The 25,168-nt window shown below is 44.6% G+C and overlaps 12 protein-coding genes across 12 annotated transcripts; 8 read left to right on the top strand and 4 right to left on the bottom strand.

Annotated features, from left to right (window-relative positions):
* Nucleotides 1–19: 19 nt before the first annotated feature.
* On the top strand, nt 20–3,114 carry LOC6611690. Its single transcript, XM_002036188.2, has 2 exons — nt 20–326; nt 399–3,114. Exon 2 carries the CDS (start codon nt 408–410, stop codon nt 1,737–1,739), a length of 1,332 nt encoding a protein of 443 aa, XP_002036224.1. The 5' UTR covers nt 20–326; nt 399–407; the 3' UTR covers nt 1,740–3,114.
* Nucleotides 3,115–3,601: 487 nt separating this feature from the next.
* Nucleotides 3,602–6,230, top strand: LOC6611689 (alpha-N-acetylglucosaminidase). The gene is made up of 2 exons (XM_002036187.2): nt 3,602–3,931; nt 4,051–6,230. The coding sequence occupies exons 1-2, from the start codon at nt 3,674–3,676 to the stop codon at nt 6,127–6,129; spliced, it is 2,337 nt and encodes a 778-aa protein (XP_002036223.1). The 5' UTR covers nt 3,602–3,673; the 3' UTR covers nt 6,130–6,230.
* A 182-nt stretch (nt 6,231–6,412) lies between these two features.
* On the bottom strand, nt 6,413–11,666 carry LOC6611688 (exportin-1). Its single transcript, XM_002036186.2, has 7 exons — nt 11,568–11,666; nt 9,456–11,222; nt 8,948–9,318; nt 8,378–8,857; nt 7,977–8,309; nt 7,545–7,910; nt 6,413–7,437 (listed from the first exon to the last, which is right to left on the bottom strand). The coding sequence occupies exons 2-7, from the start codon at nt 10,945–10,947 to the stop codon at nt 7,288–7,290; spliced, it is 3,192 nt and encodes a 1,063-aa protein (XP_002036222.2). The 5' UTR covers nt 10,948–11,222; nt 11,568–11,666; the 3' UTR covers nt 6,413–7,287.
* Nucleotides 11,667–12,043: 377 nt separating this feature from the next.
* LOC6611687 (protein fuzzy) lies at nt 12,044–13,693 on the top strand. Its single transcript, XM_002036185.2, has 3 exons — nt 12,044–12,148; nt 12,207–13,321; nt 13,380–13,693. The coding sequence occupies exons 1-3, from the start codon at nt 12,071–12,073 to the stop codon at nt 13,435–13,437; spliced, it is 1,251 nt and encodes a 416-aa protein (XP_002036221.1). The 5' UTR covers nt 12,044–12,070; the 3' UTR covers nt 13,438–13,693.
* LOC6611686 lies at nt 13,504–14,741 on the bottom strand. The gene has a single exon (XM_002036184.2). The coding sequence runs from the start codon at nt 14,666–14,668 to the stop codon at nt 13,658–13,660; it is 1,011 nt and encodes a 336-aa protein (XP_002036220.1). The 5' UTR covers nt 14,669–14,741; the 3' UTR covers nt 13,504–13,657.
* Nucleotides 14,742–14,860: 119 nt separating this feature from the next.
* On the bottom strand, nt 14,861–16,405 carry LOC6611685 (glycine-rich cell wall structural protein 1). The gene is made up of 2 exons (XM_002036183.2): nt 15,807–16,405; nt 14,861–15,728 (listed from the first exon to the last, which is right to left on the bottom strand). The coding sequence occupies exons 1-2, from the start codon at nt 16,156–16,158 to the stop codon at nt 15,202–15,204; spliced, it is 879 nt and encodes a 292-aa protein (XP_002036219.1). The 5' UTR covers nt 16,159–16,405; the 3' UTR covers nt 14,861–15,201.
* Nucleotides 16,406–17,240: 835 nt separating this feature from the next.
* On the bottom strand, nt 17,241–18,457 carry LOC6611684. Its single transcript, XM_002036182.2, has one exon. The coding sequence runs from the start codon at nt 18,367–18,369 to the stop codon at nt 17,341–17,343; it is 1,029 nt and encodes a 342-aa protein (XP_002036218.1). The 5' UTR covers nt 18,370–18,457; the 3' UTR covers nt 17,241–17,340.
* A 521-nt stretch (nt 18,458–18,978) lies between these two features.
* On the top strand, nt 18,979–19,469 carry LOC6611683. The gene is made up of 2 exons (XM_002036181.2): nt 18,979–19,082; nt 19,157–19,469. Exons 1-2 carry the CDS (start codon nt 19,073–19,075, stop codon nt 19,423–19,425), a joined length of 279 nt encoding a protein of 92 aa, XP_002036217.1. The 5' UTR covers nt 18,979–19,072; the 3' UTR covers nt 19,426–19,469.
* Nucleotides 19,470–20,142: 673 nt separating this feature from the next.
* On the top strand, nt 20,143–20,619 carry LOC6611682. The gene is made up of 2 exons (XM_002036180.2): nt 20,143–20,249; nt 20,317–20,619. Exons 1-2 carry the CDS (start codon nt 20,240–20,242, stop codon nt 20,586–20,588), a joined length of 282 nt encoding a protein of 93 aa, XP_002036216.1. The 5' UTR covers nt 20,143–20,239; the 3' UTR covers nt 20,589–20,619.
* A 213-nt stretch (nt 20,620–20,832) lies between these two features.
* On the top strand, nt 20,833–21,572 carry LOC6611681 (accessory gland protein Acp29AB). Its single transcript, XM_002036179.2, has one exon. It carries the CDS (start codon nt 20,860–20,862, stop codon nt 21,565–21,567), a length of 708 nt encoding a protein of 235 aa, XP_002036215.1. The 5' UTR covers nt 20,833–20,859; the 3' UTR covers nt 21,568–21,572.
* A 305-nt stretch (nt 21,573–21,877) lies between these two features.
* On the top strand, nt 21,878–22,662 carry LOC6611680 (accessory gland protein Acp29AB). The gene has a single exon (XM_002036178.2). It carries the CDS (start codon nt 21,901–21,903, stop codon nt 22,603–22,605), a length of 705 nt encoding a protein of 234 aa, XP_002036214.1. The 5' UTR covers nt 21,878–21,900; the 3' UTR covers nt 22,606–22,662.
* A 37-nt stretch (nt 22,663–22,699) lies between these two features.
* On the top strand, nt 22,700–25,118 carry LOC6611678. Its single transcript, XM_032727487.1, has 2 exons — nt 22,700–23,730; nt 23,799–25,118. Exons 1-2 carry the CDS (start codon nt 22,804–22,806, stop codon nt 24,915–24,917), a joined length of 2,046 nt encoding a protein of 681 aa, XP_032583378.1. The 5' UTR covers nt 22,700–22,803; the 3' UTR covers nt 24,918–25,118.
* The last annotated feature ends 50 nt before the right edge of the window (nt 25,119–25,168 follow it).

The following is a 25,168-nucleotide window of genomic DNA, read 5'->3' as shown; positions in this document are numbered from 1 at the left end:
TTTGGGAAAATCAAGTTAGCATGCCCGTTGCTCGCAATTGCGTTCTGTTGGGCGAGGGGAAAAGTCGCAGAAGAAATTTTATACCACACGAACGGAATTTCCGTGGCCAAATAACAACAATCAGCCAGCAGTCCCGTCGCGCAGGAGTGAATCAAAGCAGGAGGATTCGGCCAGGATAGCTTCAGGACAATTCGGCTGCATCCCAGAGCCTCCAGTTCCACTGGGTAGCTGATTTCAGCTGGTGGTGGCGGTGGGTGGTGCTCTTATCGGCCTGTGATTTCTTCCATGCCCGCTGCGATAACAGCCAGGCGGACTTGCCTGTCCAGGTGTGCAATTCAATAGTCACTGTACATGACTGGAGTGGATAATCCTTCAATGATTAATAATCCGTCTTTCAGTGCAACACCATGGGCTGCATCACCAGCAGCAGCAAGTTAAACGAGCTGCGCGGTCATGAGAATGTGTTCCGAGTGCGAGTGGCTCATCTGCAACCCACCCCGGGTACGCCCATCATCCGGAGTGGCTACCTGGAGCTAACGCCCCGGGAACTGATATTCCAGACGCCTGGCTGTGAGCCCATTGTCTGGGCACTGCAGCACCTCCGACGCTATGGCCTGAATAACGATCTCTTCTCCTTCGAAGCAGGGCGTAGGTGCATGTCTGGGCCAGGCATCTACACCTTTCGAGTCCACAATGCCGAGCAGCTGTATCCGATGTTCCAGCGCTACATCAACGCGGTGAATACAGATGCCTTTGTGCAGGGCGAACGAGAAAGAGTTAACTCCGCCCATTCGGTGTCCGTGAATATGGGCCGAACTGAGGGCAATAACTACCTAGAGCCGGCTCCCCTAATGAGCCGCCAGCTAGGCAACTTTCACAGTGAGCCCTCGAGCACAAGTGCATCGTATCCGCTGCAGGCGAACGATTCGCAAGTCGATGACTCTCCGCCCAATTTGCAATCACCAGTCCTGATACCCAGTGCCTATTTGGATCAGCCATTGCGGGCTTTGCAGGACTGCTGTCTGGAAGGCACCGCCACGGATTTGCTGTCCACCCCGCCCTCTGGCAATAGGTTGACATCACGAAGGCGCACGATGGACCTGCCACCCCTGGAATCGGCCCCAGCACCAGCTCCAGTTCTGAGTCCCAACGATGCTGTGCACATGTACGCCAATGTGGAAGCTCTGATCTTTGATCTGAGCAATGAGCGCTGCTATGAGAACGTAAATCGCTTGGAGCTCCCTCTGCTGCCGAGGGAACCAATTTCCAATCAAGAGCCGGCCACGCCCACCAGCTTGGCGGGCAGCTGCGGAGTAAACTATATAGTTCTTGATCTTGATCAGCCGCGAAGTCCCGTGGGACCGGCAGGTTCGCCAAAGGCGATCAATGGATTTGGCAGCGGTTTATCACTGATCTCCACACCAGCACCTGTCACCGCGCCAGTAACTCCAGAGGCAGGTACTATGTTGGACGTTCCCCCACCGCCCATGCAGACCCAAAGCCTGAACAGCATCTCTGCTGATGCGGGAGATACTCAGGCGAAGAAGGTAACACCAGAATGTTCCGGGACCCAGGGCTATTCAACCATCGACTTCATCCGCACTTACGCGTTGAACAAGTCGTCGACTGAACTGCCCGAAACAGTTACTCATCGCCAGCACTCGTCGCACGATGCCGAGGAGCTGAGAATCACCAGGCACAGCAAGTGCATACGAAAGGCCTACTCCATAAGTGAGTGAATTGGAGGCGGCAGGAAAAGGATTGGTGGAGGTGACAACGAAGTGCACAACGAATTTACAGAAAGCATAATGGCACCAGATCGCTGGCGAAATAGACCACATAAGTTATGGATCTAACACCAGATTTGTTTGTGCCAAATCTGAGTACCAAAAAAAAGTAAGGAGGAGCTTTTGAAAGAAAAATCATAATGCCGAGAAGTGGCTAAGTTCAGAAGTAAAGAGGACACCAGATCACCAAGAATGGAAGAACAGCCAGATCGGAAAGAGTACAAAAGTATAGAAACAGTGGCCACAAGATTTGTTAAGGCCTAATTGTTAAATGCTCGATTGAAAGGGAATAATGTTGACCAACTATGTAGATGAAAATTCGAAACATTAAGCGTACTAAAACACATCCTGTGCAACTAGAAGGTTGAGCAGATCAAATGGATGATAGCTTGTTAAAAAATATCGAGATTAACTACTAAAATTAACCACACATGGGATCAAACAGGATTTTATTGAAGTATTTGTTGAGTTTCCAAATGACGTTTTAAGTTTTTTGCCGAGAAGATTTCGTGATGCTGGTACTTCTGATTTTGAAAAGCATACTTAAGAAGGAGCTAAGTAACTTTCCTACTATTTTCAATGGATTTTCAAGGGAATACGATATGGAGTAAAAAGCTATGGAGGTTGATGAGAACGTGTTGCACAACGAATTTACTGCACGAGATTGTGGTAATGTGAAATTTGAAGAGTGATTTGTCCAAAGATATGTTTGCTTCCAACTACGCCAAGCTAAAACGCAAACGATTAACAATATTATAACCAGGTTGTTTTTTGTAGTCAGTACAATAAAGTCACACAGCCAAAAACAAAACACATAGACATGAATTGCATACGTACATAACTTGTATTTAAGGATATTAACAATAGCATTACTTAGCGATTAGTTGATTTGTGTAATTGCCAGCGGCTGTTTAGAGCTAGTCATTTTTTGATTTTTGTGCATATAAATTAGTGAGCAACACGAAAGGCTTTTAACATTAAAATTGTACATGGTAGATACTTAAGAGTAGCTCATAAGCACCAGAAGATACATCACCGACGTATACGTGCGTTTGTTGTTGGCAAGGCTTTGAAGTTGTATTTTGTTGCCAAAAAGGAAAAGAAAAAAAAACAATGGTAGAAAGCATCGCGTTGCATTGTCCGCTGTGAGTTTATAATTTTTTACATACATATATATATCGCTGAATTGTTATTCAATTTGTTAGGAGTTATATACACATTCATCGTTTCACACGAACGAGAAGAAATGGATGTTCTGCGGCATAAACTAAATTATTGTTAGTGTCTAAGACGAAATACGTGCAATAAAGCTCAAATGACCCTGTAACTTCCTTTTTTTAAAGTGCCCTGCGATTTGGAATTTATTTCACAGCTACATCTCTTAAGAATGCATTATAACATGGATTACACTAAGGATTTTGATGAAGACCTATTTTTAAATACCCTTCTAAATTGTATAGTTTCCAAGATCTGACGTTCTTTGTTTTTTATTGCATAAATATCAGTTAAATGTTTTAGTTTATAATATATTTTTTACCTTTCCATTGCCTATCAATTGATTTTAAATCGGAATTTAATGTTATTTTAAAACACAGTTTGAAAAAATTGATCTACAAACTGCTTATCAAAGTTGTAATACTCTTAGTGAGTGTATCAGATTCAGAACTCTACTGCGTCATTGTTCAATCTGGTGAAAAGAAGAAAGTGATCGAATCCAGCTGCTCTTCTCTTCCATTGTGTACTCATCGGGTTCACTTAGCGCTCTTTCCTCCGTTCCCGCATTCTTCGGGAGAGCCCCAATTGCGAGCGGAGATGGAGCTGTCAGTCAGTCAGTCACTTGGGCCCCGTTGACATTGACACACGGCAGTAAATAGACGGACGGAGAAATGCAGCTGAATTGGAAGCTGGCCTTGGCCTTCCTAGCGGTGCTTCGCCTGCAACTCGCGCAGGGATCGGAACTTAACTGGGATGCGGCTTCGGGTCCCGAAATGGGACTCCAAATGGCAGTCCACCTGGCGCCCAGCACACCCAAAGATGTCCAGGAAACTGCCGCCATGGCGGTAATCAGTAGAGTAATCGGCGAAAGATCTTCTCAATTGTTTAATGTGCAAGTCAATAAGAATATGGATTTACGAAGCTTTCAGGTAATAATATTAGCTTACTTTATACAAAGATTAACTATTTACTTTTAAGTAAATAAAAAATACAAATGATTCAATTCTTAAGTAGTTTGCCAATGAGAAAGTTCCGCTTTGCCTTACAGATTAGCATGTTGGATGATGGCCGGATTCTGCTGATGGGATGGGATGGTGTTTCCGTGTGCAAGGCCCTCCATCACTACCTCAAATACGTTTTAGGCAAGGACGTGGATTGGTTCAAGATGCGCATTGAGTTGCCCACCAATTTGCAGCTGCCCAATGTGACCATCGAGTCCAAGTCAGCGAGCCCGATTATCTATCACCAGAACGTGTGCACTTGGAGCTACAGCTTTGCATGGTGGGGCATTGAGCAGTGGCGTCGTCACCTGGACTGGATGGCCCTGATGGGCATCAGTCTGACTATTGCGCCGGTCCAGGAAGCCATTTGGGTGGAGGTGTACACGGATATGGGCCTCAGGATGGAGGAAATCGACGAGCATCTGGCTGGACCAGCTTTTCAGGCATGGCAGCGCATGGGCAACATACGGGGCTGGGCGGGACCACTGACAGCGGGATGGCGACGATATCAATTGCTCCTCCAGCAGGAGATTATCACTGCCCAGCGCAATCTGGGCATGAGTGTGGCCTTGCCCGCCTTTGCTGGTCATGTGCCACGTGCTCTGAAGCGCCTGCATCCCGAATCGACGTTCATGGAAGTGCAGCGATGGAACCAATTCCCCGATAGATATTGCTGCGGTTTATTTGTGGAACCCACGGAGAATCTTTTCAAGGAGATAGCCTCGCGTTTCTTGCAGAACATCATTACGAAATATGGTTCGAATCACATCTTCTTCTGCGATCCCTTCAACGAACTGGAGCCACCGGTGGCCAAGCCGGAATACATGCGTTCAACGGCGGCGGCGATTTATGAATCTATGCGCGGCATTGATCCCGAGGCCATTTGGCTGCTTCAAGGCTGGATGTTCGTGAAGAATCCCTTTTGGACCACGGACATGGCTGAGGCTTTCCTCACGGCCGCACCACGTGGTCGCATTTTGGTGCTCGATCTGCAGAGCGAACAGTTTCCGCAGTACGAACTTACACGTTCCTATTTTGGACAGCCCTTCATATGGTGCATGCTACACAATTTCGGGGGCACACTTGGAATGTTTGGATCAGCGAAGCTGATCAATTCCGGAATAGAAGAGGCGCGTCGCTTGCCCAACAGCAGTTTGGTCGGCACAGGAATCACACCCGAGGGCATTGGCCAGAACTATGTGATGTATTCGTTCACCTTGGAGCGCGGCTGGAGTAATACATCTCTGGATCTGGATGGCTGGTTTACGAACTTCTCACACACCCGGTATGGCGTTAAGGATGAGCGCTTGGAGCAGGCGTGGCTGCTCCTAAAGAATAGCGTCTATTCCTTTCGTGGTCTGCAGAAAATGCGGGGACAGTATGTGGTGACACGGAGGCCGTCCTTCAACCAAGAACCCTTCACTTGGTACAATGCAAGTGCGGTGCTGGATGCCTGGCACTTGTTGCTGACCTCCAGAGCCATCATTCCGCTAGAGGATGACAGATACGAGATGTACGAACACGATTTGGTGGACATAACCAGGCAATTCCTGCAGATCAGCGCCGATCAGTTGTATGTCAATCTAAGGTCGGCCTATAGGAAGCGACAGGTTGCGCGTTTCGAATTCCTTAGCGTCAAGCTGTTGAAACTGTTCGATGACATGGAGCTGATCCTGGCGAGCAGCAGGAACTTTCTGCTCGGCAACTGGCTGCAGCAGGCAAAGCAAGCGGCGCCCAACACTGGGGAACAAAGAAACTTCGAATTCAATGCGAGAAACCAAATCACCGCCTGGGGTCCTGATGGTCAGATCCTGGACTATGCGTGCAAGCAGTGGTCCGGCTTGGTGAGCAACTACTATAGGCCACGGTGGAGGCTCTTCCTGGAAGATGTGACAGTGGCTCTCCATGCTGGACGACCCTATAATGGCACCGCTTTCAAGCTGAAAGTTTCGCAGGAAATCGAGCTGCCTTTTAGCAACAAAATTGACGTTTATCCTGTGACGCCAGTGGGCAACACCTGGCTGATTTCCCAGGACATTTTCGAAACCTGGAAGAGCTACTCAAAGGACACGCTCTTTCTACACAACAACAGATTACTAGTGCCTCGAAAATCAGGTCCTAAATAAAGTATAGTCCTATAGTTAAATACAACTGCCACACCAAACATTTTATAAACTTTTCTGTAAAATTGACTTTAAATAATCGAAATAAAAATCTTTTGACACTAGTTGCTTATGGATTAAACGAAAACATTTAAGATATACGAATATTCCACAAAACTTTCGAAATTGATTGGCAGTAATCAATATTGTTTCATCAACTTGTGAAATTCCACGAGGTTATGTACACTGTATTACTATCAAAATCCATAAAATGATCAAGCCCTTATAATTGAAACTTAAATGTGGCTTTGCATCATACATCAATGTAGTTTTAATTGATTTTTATTTAAATTAATGTACAAACTAATTATGTAAAAATTTAAACGATTTAATACGCATTTCTATGGTTATTTTTGTTTTTCTTGATGTATTTGTGTTTTGGGTATTTGCGTTATGATGCCGTGTTTCCTTGATCGTCTCCTTATTGCGGCGTCCATCGTCTTCAACGTCGGGTTAATGCTAGATTTATGCAAAAAGATTGCATACAATTTTGTTACTCCTGCAGCATCTGATCTGTTTAAGTCACTACAATTAAATTTTTACTTTACGGTTTCATCTTCATTCTAATATTCTGGTTTCCTTTGCTCATTTTTGTGTGGGTTTCTCTGAGAGGTGTGTTTGTATTTGTTCAAATATTCATTCATACTCGATCTTTCTACAATTACTCATTTAAAAAATTCCAAACAAACATTATTTTATATTAGTACAATAAAGTTTGCATCTTTCGTATCGGCTGCGTGTAGTATTATTATGACGTTTTACAACTATATAATGTGGATAGTGGGCGGGGAGTTGGGAACTGGCTGGGCTTCTTATTTATGCTGGTATGTCGAGGACAATGCGCAAAAATATGTTAATCATATTAATGTATGTAATTGCGCACGAATAACGATTTACTCATTCACCTTTTAACGCAACTATATCTGTATAGGTGTGTGTGTATGTGTATGCAAGTGTTGTGTGTCTTGTGTGGATGTATTTATATATATAACGTACTTATATGCATTCAATCAAACAAACATTTATACTTTCTCGCTCGAGAAACACTCATACATCACCATCCTTTTATCATTCTCAAGCATCAACTAAAACATTCTAGCTCTGGTACGTCGACATCGACATCTATTCGTCCTGCATATCCTCGGGCAACTCGTGCGGATTCAACATTCCTGGAATATTACGCTGCATCTGATGTTTATTTGACTGCTCCTCGGCCAGAGCCGCTTCACGCTCTTCCAAGTACAGATCGGAATCGTCCTCGCCGGTGGCCTCCTGCAATTAATTATATATACATTAAGGTAAATAGTATTTGATAGCATTTGAGGTTGCCAATTGTGGCTACGGTCAGCTTTGATGGCAATTATTTGACCAATACTCACGCGAATCTGTATGAGAAAATCTCTCAAATGCTCCTTAAATGCTTGCACATTCTCGTCTAAATTGAATAGGCCAGTGACAAAGACTTTGACCTGATTATCGGACAGATGGGTAAATGCCGACTTCAGCAGGGACGCGACATACTCCTGTATGAATATCATATTATCCGGTATCGGACCCAGGTTCACCGTAATCTTCCTGTTCTCCACCAGTGAGAACATGTACGCCAGAATGATGGCATGATTGGGCAGCCCGGCCGTATGTGAGGTGTCAGTGACCACCGAAAATATCTGCATTAGAATATCTGTAAAGTACGTCTGATAAAAGCTCTGCGCCGCACCAGGATGGTGATCTAAGTTTTGAAGCATCTGCAAATGAAAGGAGTCGTTAATAAAAAAAAACAAACAATAAGCTAGTTAAATTCTTAAATGTACCTTAAAGAGGATATTCAATCCCATGTCGGCCACATTCCGCATGGTGTGCTTGAATGCCCAAACCACCGAATCGAAGACCAGTTTGAACTGGGCCGGCGGTATATTAAGGAACGCCTTAAAGCAGTGCGCATTGACCGCCTGCAGTAGCTCGTAGAAACTAAGTCTGTGCTGTGGGAAATCCTCAAAGTTCTTGTTGATCATGTCCAGCGTGCACTCGAAGACGGCGTCAAATATTTTTGGTACTTCATTTGTGATATGCTGACGCAGTTTATGCACAATGATTGCCATCGCACTTAAAACCTTGGGCTCCCGTGCCGATGGAACTTTGCAGCGCTAGAAAATAAGGAAAAAATACATTAGTATTAATGTATTATGTATTCCTGGTGAGGTTGGAAAGTTACCTGATAATCTAGCAGTATAGCGTCCAGCAAAGGCGGTATGAAATTGTCCATCACCAACTGATTGTCGTTGGAACGAGACACCCACTCGGATATCAAGTTAAGCGTCTCCTTCTTGACCACATGCATGGTTTTGATCAGGGGCTGATTGTTCACATTCACGCCATTCACCTCGATGGCCTGGATGATATTCTCCGATGTTATCTTGTACACATTCAGCATGTCCAGATATATGCGGCCAAGTTGAATGACATACGCGTGCCCCAGGGCTTTACAGGCAGCCACATTCGTTTTAAGGATGCTGCCCAGCTGCTTGACAGCGGTCATGTTCTTCAAGAAGTCAACGTTTTTCGAGGCGCGGGAGATGATGTCATCCCACACCTGGTTGGGCAGTTGCATGTACCTCTCGATGAGGACGTCCTGTTGTACCTGATCCACCTGTGCGGAGATCATGTAGCCGACAGCTTCATAAAACGTGTGAACCTAAAAAATGAATTTATACATTAGTATAGCTTTTAAAGATTAAGCTTCAAATGCTGATATAATAATCTTTTAAACAAAACAAGGCAATACCTGCTGCGGCTGCAGATCACAAATGATGCTGCTCATTGTTGTGAGAATCTCGTCAATAAAGGTGCAGGCCTCATTCGGCTGGATGGTGACAAAGTAGCGGCGGCATTTGATGGCTATCTTGATGAACGTATCGCATGCCATATCCTGGACACCATCGTGCGTTTCGTGCATAAATTCGAAGAGTTTGTTTACCACCGTCTTGAGAAACTTCCAATGGGCGCGCAGGAAGCGCGGATACTGTCCCACCACATACATGATATTGGAGGCAATAATGGCCTTGTTGTCCTTGCCCTTCTTCTGTTCGCACAGGCCTAACAGATCCTTGATCACGGTGACCAGGAACCGTTTTTCGTCCTCTTCACAAAAAGCACCTGAAGAGTGATAAAAGAACAAAAAAAATAGGGTTGGGAAATATGAAATAATGGATATCCATGATAATACGGAATATATGGTTGTGATTTATAATAACCAAGTACAGACTGGGAATAAAACACCAAAAATGGCTCACCGGATATGGAACCAATGGCCCAGCACAACGTGTTCAGGTTCTTCCAAGAGAATTCCGATCCGTTCACCTGATTAAGCAGCTTTAGCGTCATGATGCGGTCCGTGTCCACAGAGTCCAAATGGGTAAGAAAGACCAGCGTTTCGCGCATGTTCTTGTACAGGTTTATTGAGTTTGTGTCCTTCATGAACTCGCGCACCACTTCCCCGTTTTCGTTCTCCACCACCAGCACCTCCTCCGGCTTGGCCATGCGCGAGATCATAATGAATCGCACTTTGGACAGGATGGGGGCGTAGAAACGTCGACGGGGATACACTTGTTGCCTCTTCGTAGACTCCAGGGTGGGGTGGAAGAACTCTGAATTGTATAGATCCTCCACAAGGCTGTTCCAGTATTCCAGACAGATCTTGAATACCTCCACGTCCTCCACCTCGCTAATCATCACCAGATACATGAGCGCCTGATTCAGGTAGTCCACATACGTGGCATCCTCCACCAGTTTGCCGTGCTCCTTGAGGAAGGTGCACAGGAACATGGCCAAATTAAGGACCAACTCCTGCTCTGTGTCGCTACCATGCTTGAACACGTGGTTCATGTTCATATTCTGGCCGACTATCTGTTCCAACTGCACCATCGTGTCCTTGAAGAGCGTCGCGAAATTCTCGTCGTAGTTTGCCGCAGTCAGGCCGGCGATCTCGGACAGGCACTTCAAGGTCACATTGCGGAACATGGGCACGCTAAGGAATTTGAATATCAGCGTTTCAATTTGCTGCGTTTCAAAGATGTAACCCAGCGGTATCCAGTTAAGGAACCTCAGCAGAGTCTCGAGCGTGACGTGGATTAGGGCGGCATTCATCGAGTTCTCCAGCACGAAGGAGCATAGTGTAAAGATCTGAGAGAACTCCGAGCACATGGTGTCTTTCAGGTGCTTGGCCTTTGTCTGCGTGATCTGACCCTGCGAAAAGTCGAACACCTCCTCACTAAGGTTCTTCAGGATCACCATGTTGTTCATGCACAGGCTCTCGTTCGTTTTCGACGCACCGACAATGTCACTGATGAATGTCTCCCAGTTGCGTGGCCATTCGCGCTTCAGAATGTGTACCAGAATCATGTTCAGCTTATTCAGATACACTTTGTTCTGCTCCATAACATTGGGATCCGACGAGGTCTTGATGATCAGACTGACCACGTACTTCTTGATTCCCTCGCACTGGTTGCGCGGCAGGACCTTCCAGCGCGTTTTGATGACCTCCTCGAGGATTTGCAGAGCATAAAACTTGGTCCGCTGGTTCTGTGAGTACTCCAATATGCTGTCCACCCGCGTCCATGCCTCTGGATGCTCCTTCAGCGTGGTCAGTATGCTCTGAGCTAGACGCAACTGCTCGCCCTGCGCTGTGTACACAACCTCGACGATCTTGTCCAGCAGATTGATGTCCAGCTTCTGGGAGAAGTCGAGCAGCTTGCTCGCCTCGTCCGATGTCAACATTGTCGCCATCGCTTTGTAGTAGAAGCGGCGTTCGCGTCGGCGTCGCTCTGCAGTTGTGTCCGCGTTAATTTTGATAGCTTCTTGGCTTCCTCCTCCGCCGGATGAGCTCGGATCTCACGTTTTTGCCTTTGGATTTCTTGTTTTTGCTGTTTTTTTTTACTTTATCGGATGTGTGCGGCGGCTTCTGCTTCAGCTTCTTCTTCTTCGCACTATGATGACGGTGAGGAGCGGCGACTCTCGATCTGGATCGGGATCTGGATCTGGTGCCGGGACTGGACCTGAAGCTGTGGAAAGAAGACCGTTGGTTATAAATATTGCGTACTTTTACGCCTGTCGACAGGCAACCATATTTCTTTTTTGTTTTCTTATTTCATTTTTTTGGAACACACAACTACAAGCACACGCTGTTGCCTGCGCGCGCTTACACTTTTTCGCACTCGCACACATCCAAGCGCTCGGCACACCACACATACGCACACACTGGCACAGGCGAACGCATCGCCGCCGCAAATGCGACAAGCAACTGCGGCGGCATTTCGCAAATTTTCATAACTTTTCAAACGTGCCAGCGAGGACACAGTGTGTAATTAATTAACAATCATGAACATGCAATTCACATAGAACCTTACCTTTACCGATTCCAGAAAAGAGCAGCGTGTGAAAACGACGACGACGGACAATGCGAAATGCAATTTGTGTGAACAGTGTGCCCGTATGGTGCTGAACAAACATACGTCTGCAGCCCTGGTCTGCAGGCATGCACGAAAAGTGATCGATAACGCTGATCGAATAAGATTATCAAATGGCATGGATGAAGATGCTTACTTTGTTGGCTTATTTATTGCCAGTGGAGGTGGAGAATTATCGATATTTGGGGACATAGATGTTTTCGATGTTTTTGTCGGAAAACATCGGTGTTTTAAGCATCGATGTTATAAATAAAAACAAAAAAATATTTAAAATAAAAAAGCATTAAAACACTGAAAGTATGCAATTTATTCAGATAAGAGTTAGGTAAAAATAATTTATATTAATTCACTAGTGCATCGTTTATTTTCGATAATTCAAAACGAATCGATTTAATCGATGTTAACCTCATACGTAGCAGGTTCGGCGAAGAAGAAGAGCTGCGATGTCCATCTATTTGTTATGTTTGACAACAAACGGCGGATTGCCCGTGTTTACCCGAAAGAAGGGAGAATGCGAAAATGTAAGAGCAACAGATTGCGTACCTATTCACTTGGTTAATACCCTTTCTCCTTATCCAGCTGCCCTTCTCGACGGTGGCCTCCTTGAACGGCTTTCATATGTTCTTTAAGTCGCTGGGAATCCAGCTGGAGGCGACGACGACCAGCAAACAGCAGCCTATCCAGAATCAGGCTCCCGCGGATGCCGAAGAGTGGACTTACATATGGCGCGACCGGGAATCCATCACCCTGATCGTGTGCGGATACGGTGTGGGGTCGGAGCAACTGCTTCAGACGCTGGCTGACCTTGTCTTTGGAGCGATAGGCATGTTCATTACCCGGGCCGCGGAAATGGCACATGCCACGCTCCTGGACAGACTGAAGAAGGACGCCAAGAAGTATGTGCCGATTGTTGACGCCATTCTGGAAGCCGCCTGTGCGGGCACACAACTCCTTGGCTACACGGACTGTCTGCTGGCGGCGGAAAACGTCCAGCTGCTGCAGTGTTTAAATGAGTTTAGTGGCCACTGTGGCTCGCTCTTTTGCTGTCTGGTTGTGGGACATCGCATCGCTGTGGCCACTGAAGGTTGGTGGGATCTGGACACTCGGGACCGCGAGCTACTGCTGTTCCTGTTGAATTCGTCGAGCACACTGCAACACGATGTGCCGGTCTATTTGCCCGTGAAAAGTCCCCATATAGCCTATCGCTTTGTTAGCATTCCCGTGGCCTCGAACAGTGCTCTGTGTGTCCTGTGTGGCGCTGAGAATGCCTCGTTCCGCGAGTTGCATGCACATGCCATGAGTGCCTATCGGAATGAAGGCAACCTTTTGGCAGCCGCCGAGCGATGCGTGCCGCGCAGTCTGCCCGAGCACCTGGAGATCGATGGAAATGTGCTGGCCATCATTCTAATTAACCGGCACACGCGGAAAAGTCTCTTTACCAGAAATCTAAACCAGACGGCGAGTGTCAAGCGCATCATTGTGGGCGATCTACAGCGTTTGGACATTCTAAAGAAGTTTTTCGATCAAACTATGGATGCAGTCCACCAGTTTGAAGCCCAGTCGTCCAGTAATAAAACAACGTTGGTGGACCAATATAGCTGCTCGGACTACCACAAGTGCTATGCCCATATGGATGAGCTAGGCAATGTCATATTCTTGTTGTTTGTGGCAGCGGTGCCCTCGCATGCAATGAGGTTCGATTATACTTATTTATTTTAATAAGAAGGTCCTTAAATCAGTTTGTACTTACAGGTTCCTAGCGCAACGCATCCATGCTAACATACTCCAGGAGAAGTCAGTATGCTGGTAAACCGACCTTCCTTTCTAAACCTAAAGACTGATTTTTGTTACTACTTTTCCATGCAATAATGTTCTCTTTTGAGGCGAATGACATTATATTTAACAAACGATAGGGAAGTTAAGCATAATGACGAACCTTATATGTATATGCTACATACTAATATGGCTTTAATGACTTACAATTCCGTCCTTACAATACTATTTATATATTTAAGATATACAATATGCCTTTATACTTTTAATACAACATTGTATGGGCGACAATAGATCAGTTGTTTGTTGTTTAGCTGTAAGGGCTTTATCCTTGGATCCAGGTAAAATTGTGCAGTAGATCCAACAGTTAGGTGTGTGGTTTCTCCTTTTGGAGGAAGAATATTGAAACTAGCTCCATTATCGGGAGCCACTAAGGCCATGGTAACACCATACTGGTTTGTAACAGACAAAATTTTAGCCGTGTGCGTGGCTTTATGGTTTTTCAGTTGACGCTGATCCATTCGCACTTTTTTCAGGACTTTGCGGAATTCTTCAGCATAGCCTCCTCTAATAAAGCGTAGGTTTGCCTTTAAATTGACTCTATTCTGGCTAATTGGCAGATACTGCCTAGGACTTTCACTAGGCACAAGTTGAATAGCTGGAGAAGATTCGGTGTAGCCATCCTCGGTCAAACCAGAGCAGTTAGATTTGTTCAGCGAGCTTTGACTTAACGATTTCCAAGAAGTTTGGAATGATGACACTGCCAATCGTTGAGGAGTAGTTGGATCAGAGTCAATGTAGCAATCCTCTGACGACTCGTTGCACGAAGAAGGTTGGTTCATTAATGATTTCCAAGAACTTTGGAATAAAGAGCTTGCCTTACGTCCTTCATATGAAACTGAAGGAGGAGTTCTTGGGGAATTCTGGACAGCAAGGGGCAATGCTTTTGCTCTTCGCCTCGTTCCTGGCCAACTGGTGTTCAGAAGCTGGGAACATGGTGAGAAACTGGAGTTTCCTGGAGAATCAGGTTGACTGCTGCTGCTGCCGCCGGACTTGTTTAACGTCTGCCACATTGTCTGGAACCTGGAGGGAGTGTTCTTCTGTTGAATGGATTTGGACACCGCCAAAGAACTCCTTTGATTGGCTCTTGGAATATTAAAGTCCGTTGGTGTAAATAGATGCTTAATCCTTGGTCCATCGCCGTTCGGTCTGTTCTCCTGCTGATCGTCTCCCTCCAAAAGGAATCTAAGCTTACGTTTGGAGCCCATATTTCTATAGAAGAACTACATTATATTTATTTTATTTTGCCGCGAATTAAAGCCAGTGTAGCCACACCAAAAAGGCTGGGTATAAAAAGTAATCGAATAATCGATAACCCTAGCAAAAAATTATTAGTGCCAATAATATTTTTCAAAATTTGAAAGGCAACTTCAATAATATTTATGTCATAAGACTTGGCGAAGTATAATCCTTTATTAATTAATACATTTATTTCTATAATAGTGTATAAAATAGCTAACGATGGTTTTTCTTCTAAGATAAATTCTATACGAACTGCGTATAGCGATTGAAATATGCTTTTTTTTTTTACTTTTTTCAATTATCGCTTTGTTGGCCAATGATTTGTTTTTATAGCGATTACGTTTTCATGAATGATTAAACGATAATGAACTTCTACGAGCCCAAAGACTGGTTCTCCAAATTGACCACAACAAAGTCTTATCACGGATTGTTACTTGTCGATAGAGATTCATTGAAGGCAACCGCCTATTTTCCATTTCTTTTGTTATGAATGGCATATTTATAAAGTGTATTTATGGACTTTCCTCGCCGGCGGATTTCGACCTGCTGCTCGTCGTTTGCGTTTGCCAACGATGGTCCCCAGTCCCGAAACAGTTCCCAATTGGAGGAGCAGAGGATTGCTGACCAGGGCGGCGGCGATGCCAAGAACTGCAGCACTGGCCAACGGGATGAGAAAGCTTTTGGCCAGCAGTGCTTTGGAGGATACGTCGCCGTAGCCGGGACCCTTGTGTGCGGCTATCTCGTGGTGATCCAGAGTATACGGATACGCATACTCGGCCGGTGAATAGTGCCCATGGCCAACGGCGTGACCCGGACGCGATCCATACACATCAAAGGGAATACCAGCCTCTACACTGGAACTGCCGAAATAGGCGCCACTTGCAGCTCCACCTCCTAGACCAGCTCCTCCTACTCTACCTCCTTCGCTGCCGTGGGAGTACTCGTAGGGATACGGGTGGGAATTGCTTTCAAAGCTGCCCACATTCGGTGCATGCGATGCCCCTACTCCTCCGGCTCCATAAGGACCTTTTTTTGTTGAAAAATTAATTTAAATTTAAATTAAATTTAAACTGTTCTTTCGGTTATTTGTTTCTAATGACTCACCCACACTGATGCGATCCTGGGGATTTGCACCTCCAGCTCGCCATTTATTGTAGGTATCACTTAGACTTTCGCCCACACTTCCCAGAGAGGGATGACCGCTGGAACTGATGGGAGTATTCTTTTCCAATCCCCCTCCTGAGCCTGGACCCCTATAGAATTCGGGCGGTGGCTCGAAACTCTTGGCAATGGCCGAACCAGCCAGGTCCAATTGGTTTCCCGACCGCTGGCTGACCGCTTCATCTTGGGCACTTGCTTTTTGGGTCACCGCGAGACTCGTCCAGAAGATAAGACCAAATGCAAGCCGAAGCTTACGATTGCGGGCGAACATGATGACTAAGCTCGCCGGCGCCATGTCATCGACTTTATAAAAAATCGGAGGAATTGCAGGCGACTGGCGACAAATTGTGGTGTGCAATTTGGAGCTAAAAGTGTCCGCTTCGCTGCGCCCATCATCAGTTGCGCCAGTCTGGACGGGAATTTCACTTTCCTTAGTGAGCAATGCCTAACTCAACTTAAACTACACTGAAAGTAGAGTATTGCACTTTTCTGGCGGAATGTTCAATTGCTTAAATTGCTTAATAATATAATTAGAGCGTATATTTGTTATGCTTAACTTTTTCAAAACCTTAAATATTTCAAATTCAATGGATTTTTTTCTAAGTGCACTTAGAAGTAAAGGGTAAAGAGTTGCCGATGGTTGTGGAAGCCCCAAAGGGGGAAACTACTCCATACCCACGGCAGTCATTCGAAACGATGCCAGATCGCAAACTCAGCTAAGAATCGTTAAGAAATTATCACTGTTTCTGTGATTGCTGGCTGCAATCGAAAAAAAAAAAAAACGGCAGCAATATTACGCGAAAAACATGACCATGTCATTAGATGTATGTCCAATTGGATGGAGGAGATGCAAAAAGATGCTGATGTCATTTGTTTCCGGCAGACGACTCGCGATTGCAAAAATGTATGGAGGTCTTTTGGAACGTGTCACCTTATCAGCTTATTGGGAATTGCGCTGGTATTTCGCGGAATTTCGCTATCTCCGCAAACCAGTGAAATTAAATATGAAACATTTCTGACACTTATCACAACATGTCCCCAAATCTAAGCCAATCGTCCTACACACGTTTCGAATATTCTTACTTTGCATTGCACTAGTCTTATCTTAAGCCCAATTTTAATTGAATCTAATCGGGTCGACCTTGTCGTCCATATAACAAACTGAATGACTTACAGATAGATATAGTGAATTAAGTAATTTGTTGTGCAAGTGGCTTAACTGAAAATGGGGCAAGTAAAGTCTACTTAAGCTTGAGAGCAACGTAATATAAAAAATCAAAGAACTTTGCCGCAATAAACAACACTTTGATTTTCCAAAAGGTGGTTAAAATAAATGCATTAAAGAATTATTTACTTGATTCCAAAGGATTTGTCACTATTAAAGCTTCAAGGCCAATGAGCATAAAGTTTAATAATTGTCATGTGGAAGATACATTATTTTCTGATCTAGGAAACTTCAGTGAAGAGCATCTCACTGCTACGCCTGGCTATGTCCAATGGAGTTTTCCAGGTTTGGCGAGTAACCAGAATCAAGGGTGTTTTCAGATTCGACGGAGAATGTTGGTGTTGGTCTAGGCGTCTTGGGATAATCGACGTGAAGACGACCATCGGAGAGTACAGATGGAAGCCTACGTTCATCATCTAGCTCATCTGGTGGCTCTTTAGCAATGGCTGGGTCAGACGAGGTTCTCTTCACCACGCGGACTGTTTCCGAAAAGCTGGCTTTGTGCCTGCTCATATCTGGTTGGTGGTCGGGACTCCCTGCTCCTCCATCTGAATGCGGACTCCAGCTCGTTGTTTGATTCTGCTCCCCCAACTGGGTTAATAATTTCAATATTACATTTGTCGGATCTGAGGGTCCTGCTGGCTGGGATCTCTGTGCTGCCTCTACGGCGGCAGTGACCATTGCACGTCCTAAGGTTTCGTAAATCGTCCTTATGTTTCCCACATCTGCCTGGTCAATGGTGTTAGTGCATTGATCCCGATGTCCAGGAGTTTCCTTCTCTAATTTGACAAACTGTTTCTGCGCTCTGTGGACTCCTAGAGGTTCCTCCGTGCACAATGACTTGGCATGGCCACAGCAAGGACACTCCGTCGCCATCCTTGCTCCTTGCCCATTGTTAAACCTCGGAGGTGGTATGTAGATGGGCATAACCCCGTCTTCTGGTCGAAGAACATAGTACACCGGTGGAGGTTGGTTCATGCCGCGGGAGAAATTACGAAACTGGCTTTGCGAATTCTTCCGCTTGGGTGTCCCATATTCCTCGGGTCGGATTCTGAAATTCCTTCGAGGAGGAGGGACGTCCGTTGGAGGTCTTACATTCGGCGCAATGGAAGCCGATCGACAAGGTCGCTCTGTCGATGTTCTGGAATTGGGGAACAAGGGTATCGTCTGCACCGAAATGGGCATGGCCTGCATCTGCCCACAGGAACTGGGCTGTTGGGACACCAGCTGGATCATAATGGTGTTCGGTGGACCTGTGCCGCTGGTGACCCTCGACTCCATTGCTATGGGAGACTTATCACGAGCAATTTTTAATCATTACTATCGCAAATAATTAGTTGTGTCACACCTACTGAGATTTTATGTTATATATTGGAGTTCAATCTTCAAATTATAGAATATCTTAAGATTTATATGTATATATGGTATGGCGGATGTGTTGATTAAAAACCAGGTTAATAATTCTATAAGCCACTTAGGTAGGGTAATTTTTTAAGATTAGTGGTGCTATCACCAACAGTTAAGGGTAGTAGATTAATATAAATTAAAATGCGTAAGGCTGATGACTCGTTTGCGTTAAGAAAGTGGGGTTCCCCACAGTTAAGTAATAGGTATTTAAATAGATCAAAATTTCGATGATAAACCATAGTGTCCTAGTTTGTACTATATTTAACTTATTGAGAGGAGTGTGGCACGCGGCATGACCTTTACGACACCTCCATATAATCAAACTATTGCGTCAACAAAACTTAGGGGAGCGTACACTGCGCTGAGATACAGATACAGATACGGTGGGCGATACAAGGTGCGATTATTTTGAAACGATTTCATGTCGCTGCCAAAATAGAATTTCGCACAGGCTTCCCGCCAAGGGAGACAACTGCTATTGATGAAAGCCAATATCAGTGCCGGTCTGGGGTATATAAGCTTGCGAATTCGCCCAGTTAAAGCACACTTACGAAACCAGTAGGAACTCAACAGCACCATGAAGTCCGGTAAGTTGGCTGAGCAAATCGAAAAGGAATCCCCCCATTCGAAAAATACTTCAACCCTTTGCCGATCCCCATAGCACTACTTTTGATCTGCCTTGCCTTCTTCGTGGCGCTCCTAAGCACCGGAAATGCGTGCGATCCCGATTCCAACAACCAGCCCGACTGCAGCGTCGCATCCAACGTGCAAACGAACATCCGCAACTTCTGGGATCCCACTCGCTACTGGTGGTGTGAGTCCTCCACCTCCACGGCCACGGTTGTGGTGTGCCAGGGGGTCAGCGGATTCGACCCCACCAAGAAGGAGTGCGTCCCATGGAACGAATGGACTTGGACTCCCTACTGTTAATTGCATTTTTAACAAAGAAAGAATAAAATATATTGCAAACTAAATGATTAAATACATTGTTTTGATTTTTAACTTTTGCTAATGAGTATTCTAAGATATGGGAATATGTTATAAAGCTACAAAGATTGGCATAATTATATTTAGCACTTTATTTTGTTTCTGCTCAGTCGCTTTCTTGGGAACTATAGGGTATTTAGTAGTTTCATTATTATTTTAATATAACATTTCTGAGATGTTTTTATCCAAATGATATCTTGGAAACTTATAGAGATAAAACTTTATTGCTAGTAATTTGCATTTGATGAATCAAAGTGTTTATTAACGAGAGAAACGTAAATTATACTTTATAAAGTACGTATATACTTTAAATATACTGTAATTTTGAAAAGTAACTTATTTTCTAAGTTGAACTTGGTCAATATATTTTATTGTGTAAAGTTCAACAAGGTTTAAGTTGTCTAAATAGGATCTATTTGGATTGGCAAAGCATACACAAATTTCTTTGCAATAGCACCAGGTACAATATTATAATATTATAACCGACTGATCTATAATAATTAGCAAAATATAAATGTTTCTTTAACATCGAATGGCACTCTCCTCATACGACGTCGTCAAATGTTCCAACTGTCGAGATACAGATACCAATCGTGATCATGCGATTATTTTTAAACGATTTCATGTTCTTTAAAAGAAAGAATAGAATAGCTCCGATAGTCGTAGACAATATGTCAGGATTAGATAGCAGGGTGCTATAAAATGTTGAACCTTGCGTTCCAATCGCATTCGGTATGAATCACTCGAACAAACCACAATGAAAGCAGGTGAGTTTCGTTGATGACCTCATATCCTTGAAACCATGGAGATGCCAATGGCGGGACTGTGTTTCAGCCTTAGTCCTTCTCTTCCTGACCCTCTGCGTGGCCATCTACGCTGACCTTGCCTGCAATCCCTATGACAACGGTGAGCCCGATTGCGTCGGACGCTCCGGAGAGATTTCCCGTGACTTCTGGGATCCCACCCACTACTGGGAGTGCGCTAGCACCGGACAGGCCGAGCTAGTTGCCTGCCAGCAGGGCACTGGATTCGATCCGAAAACTGGAGGCTGCGTCGATTGGAGCGTTTGGCAGTGGTATCCTCCGTGTCCCGAAGCATCCACCTAAGCAATAAACTTTTCTTCAGGATATACATACATATGTTTTTCAATAACTTCTTTTGGTTTATTTGTAATAGTAGTTAATTTGGGAAGATTGGAATGAATGAAGTCTAGAATATTTCTGAGGCTAAAATATTCTTTCGGTTTCTAGGCTTCTTATCGAATTTTTAATGCTTGAAAAAGTTAATGTTCCGGGTGATTATCTCGTTAAGTGTTAAAAAAAGGGTTAGTCCGATTGGGAATTTAACTATTGAACTCACATTCTATAAGCCCTCGAAATGTACAAGTACGCAACTTGCATTTTATCCATTTTCGCATTATGGAACTTTTGGGTCGCCAGTGCTAAAAAGCAGGATAGTTCCACAGGAACAAATGAATTGCCAAAAGAACCAGTGCCGTATTATACAATCGAGAATATTGAAAACCACCAGCAACACTGGTTTACCTACAATTCGCTAAGACAAAATGGAACTTTGTGGAGACTTGGCAACATGGAGCAACGCTTAGCAATGCGAATGCATGCCTTTCAGAGCCAGATGGACACTCTACTTCGGTCTCTAAGGCAACAATTTGAACCCTACGTGGAAAACATTAGAATGTCCAACAAGATCAAGATGTCAGTGTTCAAGAAGATTGGCTCCAGGCACTTTTACTTCGAACAGCAAAAGAAGATGAGCTGGGATAGCGCATACGACACGTGTCGTCAAATGGGTGGTCACCTGGCGAATATTCTCGATGAGAAGGAGCTGAATGAAATCTTCACAGAGCAAAAAAAGAACTACTGGGTGGACATCAACAGCCGTCCCAGCGATGGGGGGTCCTGGACTTCAACACTATCCGGAAGGGATGCTACATTTCTGAAATGGAAGCCAAATCTGCCCGAAAATATACATCGTCATTGCGTTTATGTAAATGCTAATGAAATGTACTTTGAAAATTGTGGCAATGATCACTATTACGCTTGCCAAGCCGAGCAATGGGCCTGAATATAATATATATAATATAATATATATAATATATAATAAAGTTATAAAAATGTAACTCCTTTCAAATTTAATATGTATTTTGTTTTAAATAATCAAAATTGCAGTGTGACTTTAATAATAAAGCTATTAACTTTAGGCATTTAATATATATTTTTTTTAAATATATCATAGCAGATTTTTATTTTTTTCAGTGTGTTTTAGACTTTTTACTTTTCACAGTGATGCTTTAAAACGGTTACGTTATCATTAAAAAGCGTGTCAAAAAAAATTGAGCTCATTGGAAGTTCTTTAGCCAGATAAGATCTCACACGCTTGAAATTTCCCAAACTGGACATGTACGCAACTCACCTCTTATACCTGTTGGCATTATGGAACCTTTGGGTAGTCGGTGGTGGGCAGCAGGACATTCCGAACGGAAAGGCTACATTGCCAAGTCCACAAAAGCCACAAAATACAATCGATCAGATTGGTGGTAACCAAAACTATTGGTTCACATACAACGCGCTTAGACAAAACGAAACACTGGCAATTATTGATGCAATGGAATCGGGCATAGCAAGTAGTGTGCTGGCTTTTCAGGCCCAGATGGAAATCCAGCTTCAGCCGTTAAAGATTATAATGCTCCACCATGCGGGCAACATCAAAGCATCCAATAATATCAAGATGTCACGGTTCGAGGAAGTTGGCTCCAGGTATTTTCACATCGAGAAGAATCTAACGCTAACTTGGTTTGAGGCATATGTCACATGTCGTGAGATGAACGGTCACCTGGCGAACATCCGGGACGAGAAGGAGCTGGATGGCATCTTGGCGCTAGCACCCAACAATAGCTACTGGGTGGATATATCCAAATTGGTTGAAAACGGCGGCACCTTCGTTTCCACTCTAACCGGACGGGAACCCGTCTTTGTCAAATGGAACCCTAATCAGGATAAAAAAAAACAACATAATTGCGTTTATATCTATACTAAAGAAATGTACTATGATGAGTGTTTTGAAAAAAAATCATTCGTTTGCCAAGCAAACCAGTGGGCCTAAACATACGGCAATTATTGTTTTGTAACTTAAATAATAAAATTATATAGATACATTGTATATGAGCATAGTATAGACTGGTCTGCATTGAGTATTATTTCTGAATTCTCTCATTCAAACTATTTGCATCACACACAAAATTCACCAATTTTCTTAAATTGTTCGTTCTTTGTTTTACTTGTGAATTTATCCACTAGGAACATGGCTAAGAATCCAGGAGTTGATTTGGGGCTACCCGTGGCCAGTTGGTATCGTGGTCTATCGCTCGATCAGATGCAGGCGGCCGATGAGCTGGGAACGGCACTGCAATTCGATATCAGGTCCATTCGGGATTGCCTGCTGCGCCTGGGAGTGCAACCTTTGATCAGGAACCGTGAACTCCATCGAATTTGGCGGTTCAGTCGTGGCCAGAAACTGGCCTTTCTCTACTTTCTATTCCAGGAGCACTACGACACCAGCAGTTCGTGCGGAAAGTACTCAGTTAATGGGCAACTTCTGCTCTCGGCCATCGCCTATCTGGATTTGCCCGCAACTTTTCGAGGTCTAGACAAAGTGCTACCTCTACCCGGATGTGGACAAGCGAAGATTCAACTGAAAAATCGACAGAATCGCTCTGCTCGGCCTTCCATCATAATACCGAATTCTACGGCTTATTCAAAAAATATAGAAGAAGAAATGCCACTGGATCTACCAGCTACATTTCGAGCTCTGGACAAGGTTCTTTCCTCGCATACAACTAAAAAGAAATCCTCTTTGCGCAAAAGCTTCTACTTTCAAAAGCAACCACGCCCCAAAACCACGCCCCGTCGTTCCAATCAGTTTTTGTCGGAAACGCCGCTGTTGAAGATTCAGATCCCGAACGAAGTGGGGAATCCCAAGGATGATGAGGATCGTTGGTTTACCGACTTCCAGTTTCATCCCATCCAGCGAACAGTTAAGGCAGTTATCAACCACGAACTGTGTCACCTTTTCGACCACATAGACGAGGTTACCACCGATCTTGCACAGAAAGCGAGGGATCTGTGCGAGTTCCATGAGGAAACTCGAACCCAGGAGCGACAGGCGTTCCTGCAAGAGCAGCGACGACGCTATTTGGATATGGTTGACGTGGAAGGGACTGCAAAGCGAGTGAGTTATCCTTATAACAAAATTATATATAATTAATTTATGAATAATTGTTCATTTCATCGGTCAAGCTTACAAGGGAACGAATTTTGCATCACCTTAATCGCGACGTGGATGAGTACCTTCTGAAGTTTGGTGACAAGGGCTGGAGTCCTGGTGTGCCTGCTTTCCGGAAACCCGGCTGTGTTGCTTGCAGCGAATTGGTGCACGTAAGCTTGGACACTCCTCCCCAGGTGCTACTCCTCGAGGGTAAATGGGGACGTCTGTACGACAGGAGTGGTGCGCTGATGCGACTCTGTGCAGGTGAGGATGGCGAACCAGATTTCCTGGCGGAGGAAGAGGAGGAGGAGAATTCTATTGCCAAACCTGAATATTTCACGGCACCCGGAGACCACAAGCCCTTCGCCTTCAACTATGAACAAATTTTCAAAAGGGACAGCAAGCAGTCTTTGGACACAAATGATGTCGTTAAGAACTCCTTGATGGAAGCACTCTCTGGTCAAAGAAATAAGCTGCATCAAGGAGCTATTGCATCGGTGCCGATTAGGAGCAGTCACATCAACGAAGCCGTGTCCCGGTGTGTGAGAAAAATCTTTGAGAAGAGTTTGCTGGCGGTGCCCACTGCGCCGCCTCCCAAGGATTCCAACGAACGCCTCGTCTACAGCCGCGAGCGAATCGATCCCGATGATGACAAGTTCATGGACCAAATGCTAAGCGATGGCTTTGAAGTCTTGCGTCGCGACAGCAAACTGGTGCTGGCCAGTCTCCACAATGGCCACCAAATTCCGGAGGTACGGGAATGGGTTTGTAGGAGATATGGCAAGCGATATGGTCCACAAAGCCTTGCGGAATTCGAAAGCTACAGACACAATATGGGTAAATTGTCGGAGATGAAAAAGAAATTGATTCCGCTGCTAACCAATATAGATCCGTTGATCGTAAAACAAAATCCCATCCCGTATTCACTTCACAAGGAGATCATGGAGAAATCCAATAAGTTTAAGAAGTCTTTTCGCGAGGAGGTCCTTCAGATCGTCCTGAAGCAATCCCGTCTCTGCTGGCAGGCGCAGCACAGCCTGCGCTTTGTCAACAGTTCCAGGATTCGTCGCACCTTTTTTACCTATCTGCCCAGTTGTCCCAGGAGTATAGATCCCACCTACAGCTACTTCTTAGCTCGTAGGAATGGCTAAGCAGACCTTAGCTCCTAAATCATGACTTTTTGTAAGAATCAGATTTTACAATACCCCGATGTGGTCATGACTGACATTCAATTATTTGAATCTCTAATGCGTAGTGATAAGTTCAAGACTAAATTGATATGTTTTTATACCTCTGATTATTTTTACCATTTGACAAGCAGAGCTTCTGAATATAGAAATGTATATGTTTGATGTGTTTTATATTTTATTAAGGATATTTGGCATTAAGTAATAGGGCCTAA

This window comes from Drosophila sechellia, chromosome 2L, assembly GCF_004382195.2.
Source record: "Drosophila sechellia strain sech25 chromosome 2L, ASM438219v1, whole genome shotgun sequence".
In the NCBI taxonomy this organism is placed as follows: domain Eukaryota; kingdom Metazoa; phylum Arthropoda; class Insecta; order Diptera; family Drosophilidae; genus Drosophila; species Drosophila sechellia.
Note: the sequence above shows the minus strand (reverse complement) of the source record. Positions and strands in the feature narration are given on the sequence as shown.

Bases quoted from the DNA above. Each gene is read 5' to 3' on its own strand.
- LOC6611686 (XM_002036184.2), bottom strand. From the start codon at position 14,668: ATGGGCTCCAAACGTAAGCTTAGATTCCTTTTGGAGGGAGACGATCAG.
- LOC6611684 (XM_002036182.2), bottom strand. From the start codon at position 18,369: ATGGAGTCGAGGGTCACCAGCGGCACAGGTCCACCGAACACCATTATG.
- LOC6611689 (XM_002036187.2), top strand. From the start codon at position 3,674: ATGCAGCTGAATTGGAAGCTGGCCTTGGCCTTCCTAGCGGTGCTTCGC. The intron at 3,932-4,050 runs GTAATAATATTA...TTTGCCTTACAG, and splicing joins TGGATTTACGAAGCTTTCAG to ATTAGCATGTTGGATGATGG.
- LOC6611680 (XM_002036178.2), top strand. From the start codon at position 21,901: ATGTACGCAACTCACCTCTTATACCTGTTGGCATTATGGAACCTTTGG.
- LOC6611681 (XM_002036179.2), top strand. From the start codon at position 20,860: ATGTACAAGTACGCAACTTGCATTTTATCCATTTTCGCATTATGGAAC.
- LOC6611688 (XM_002036186.2), bottom strand. From the start codon at position 10,947: ATGGCGACAATGTTGACATCGGACGAGGCGAGCAAGCTGCTCGACTTC. The intron at 9,319-9,455 runs GTGAGCCATTTT...ATCACTCTTCAG, and splicing joins GGCCATTGGTTCCATATCCG to GTGCTTTTTGTGAAGAGGAC. The intron at 8,310-8,377 runs GTAACTTTCCAA...CTTATTTTCTAG, and splicing joins CTATACTGCTAGATTATCAG to CGCTGCAAAGTTCCATCGGC.
- LOC6611685 (XM_002036183.2), bottom strand. From the start codon at position 16,158: ATGGCGCCGGCGAGCTTAGTCATCATGTTCGCCCGCAATCGTAAGCTT. The intron at 15,729-15,806 runs GTGAGTCATTAG...CAACAAAAAAAG, and splicing joins CCAGGATCGCATCAGTGTGG to GTCCTTATGGAGCCGGAGGA.
- LOC6611678 (XM_032727487.1), top strand. From the start codon at position 22,804: ATGGCTAAGAATCCAGGAGTTGATTTGGGGCTACCCGTGGCCAGTTGG. The intron at 23,731-23,798 runs GTGAGTTATCCT...TCATCGGTCAAG, and splicing joins TGGAAGGGACTGCAAAGCGA to CTTACAAGGGAACGAATTTT.
- LOC6611687 (XM_002036185.2), top strand. From the start codon at position 12,071: ATGTCCATCTATTTGTTATGTTTGACAACAAACGGCGGATTGCCCGTG. The intron at 12,149-12,206 runs GTAAGAGCAACA...CTCCTTATCCAG, and splicing joins AGAAGGGAGAATGCGAAAAT to CTGCCCTTCTCGACGGTGGC. The intron at 13,322-13,379 runs GTTCGATTATAC...TTGTACTTACAG, and splicing joins GTGCCCTCGCATGCAATGAG to GTTCCTAGCGCAACGCATCC.
- LOC6611690 (XM_002036188.2), top strand. From the start codon at position 408: ATGGGCTGCATCACCAGCAGCAGCAAGTTAAACGAGCTGCGCGGTCAT.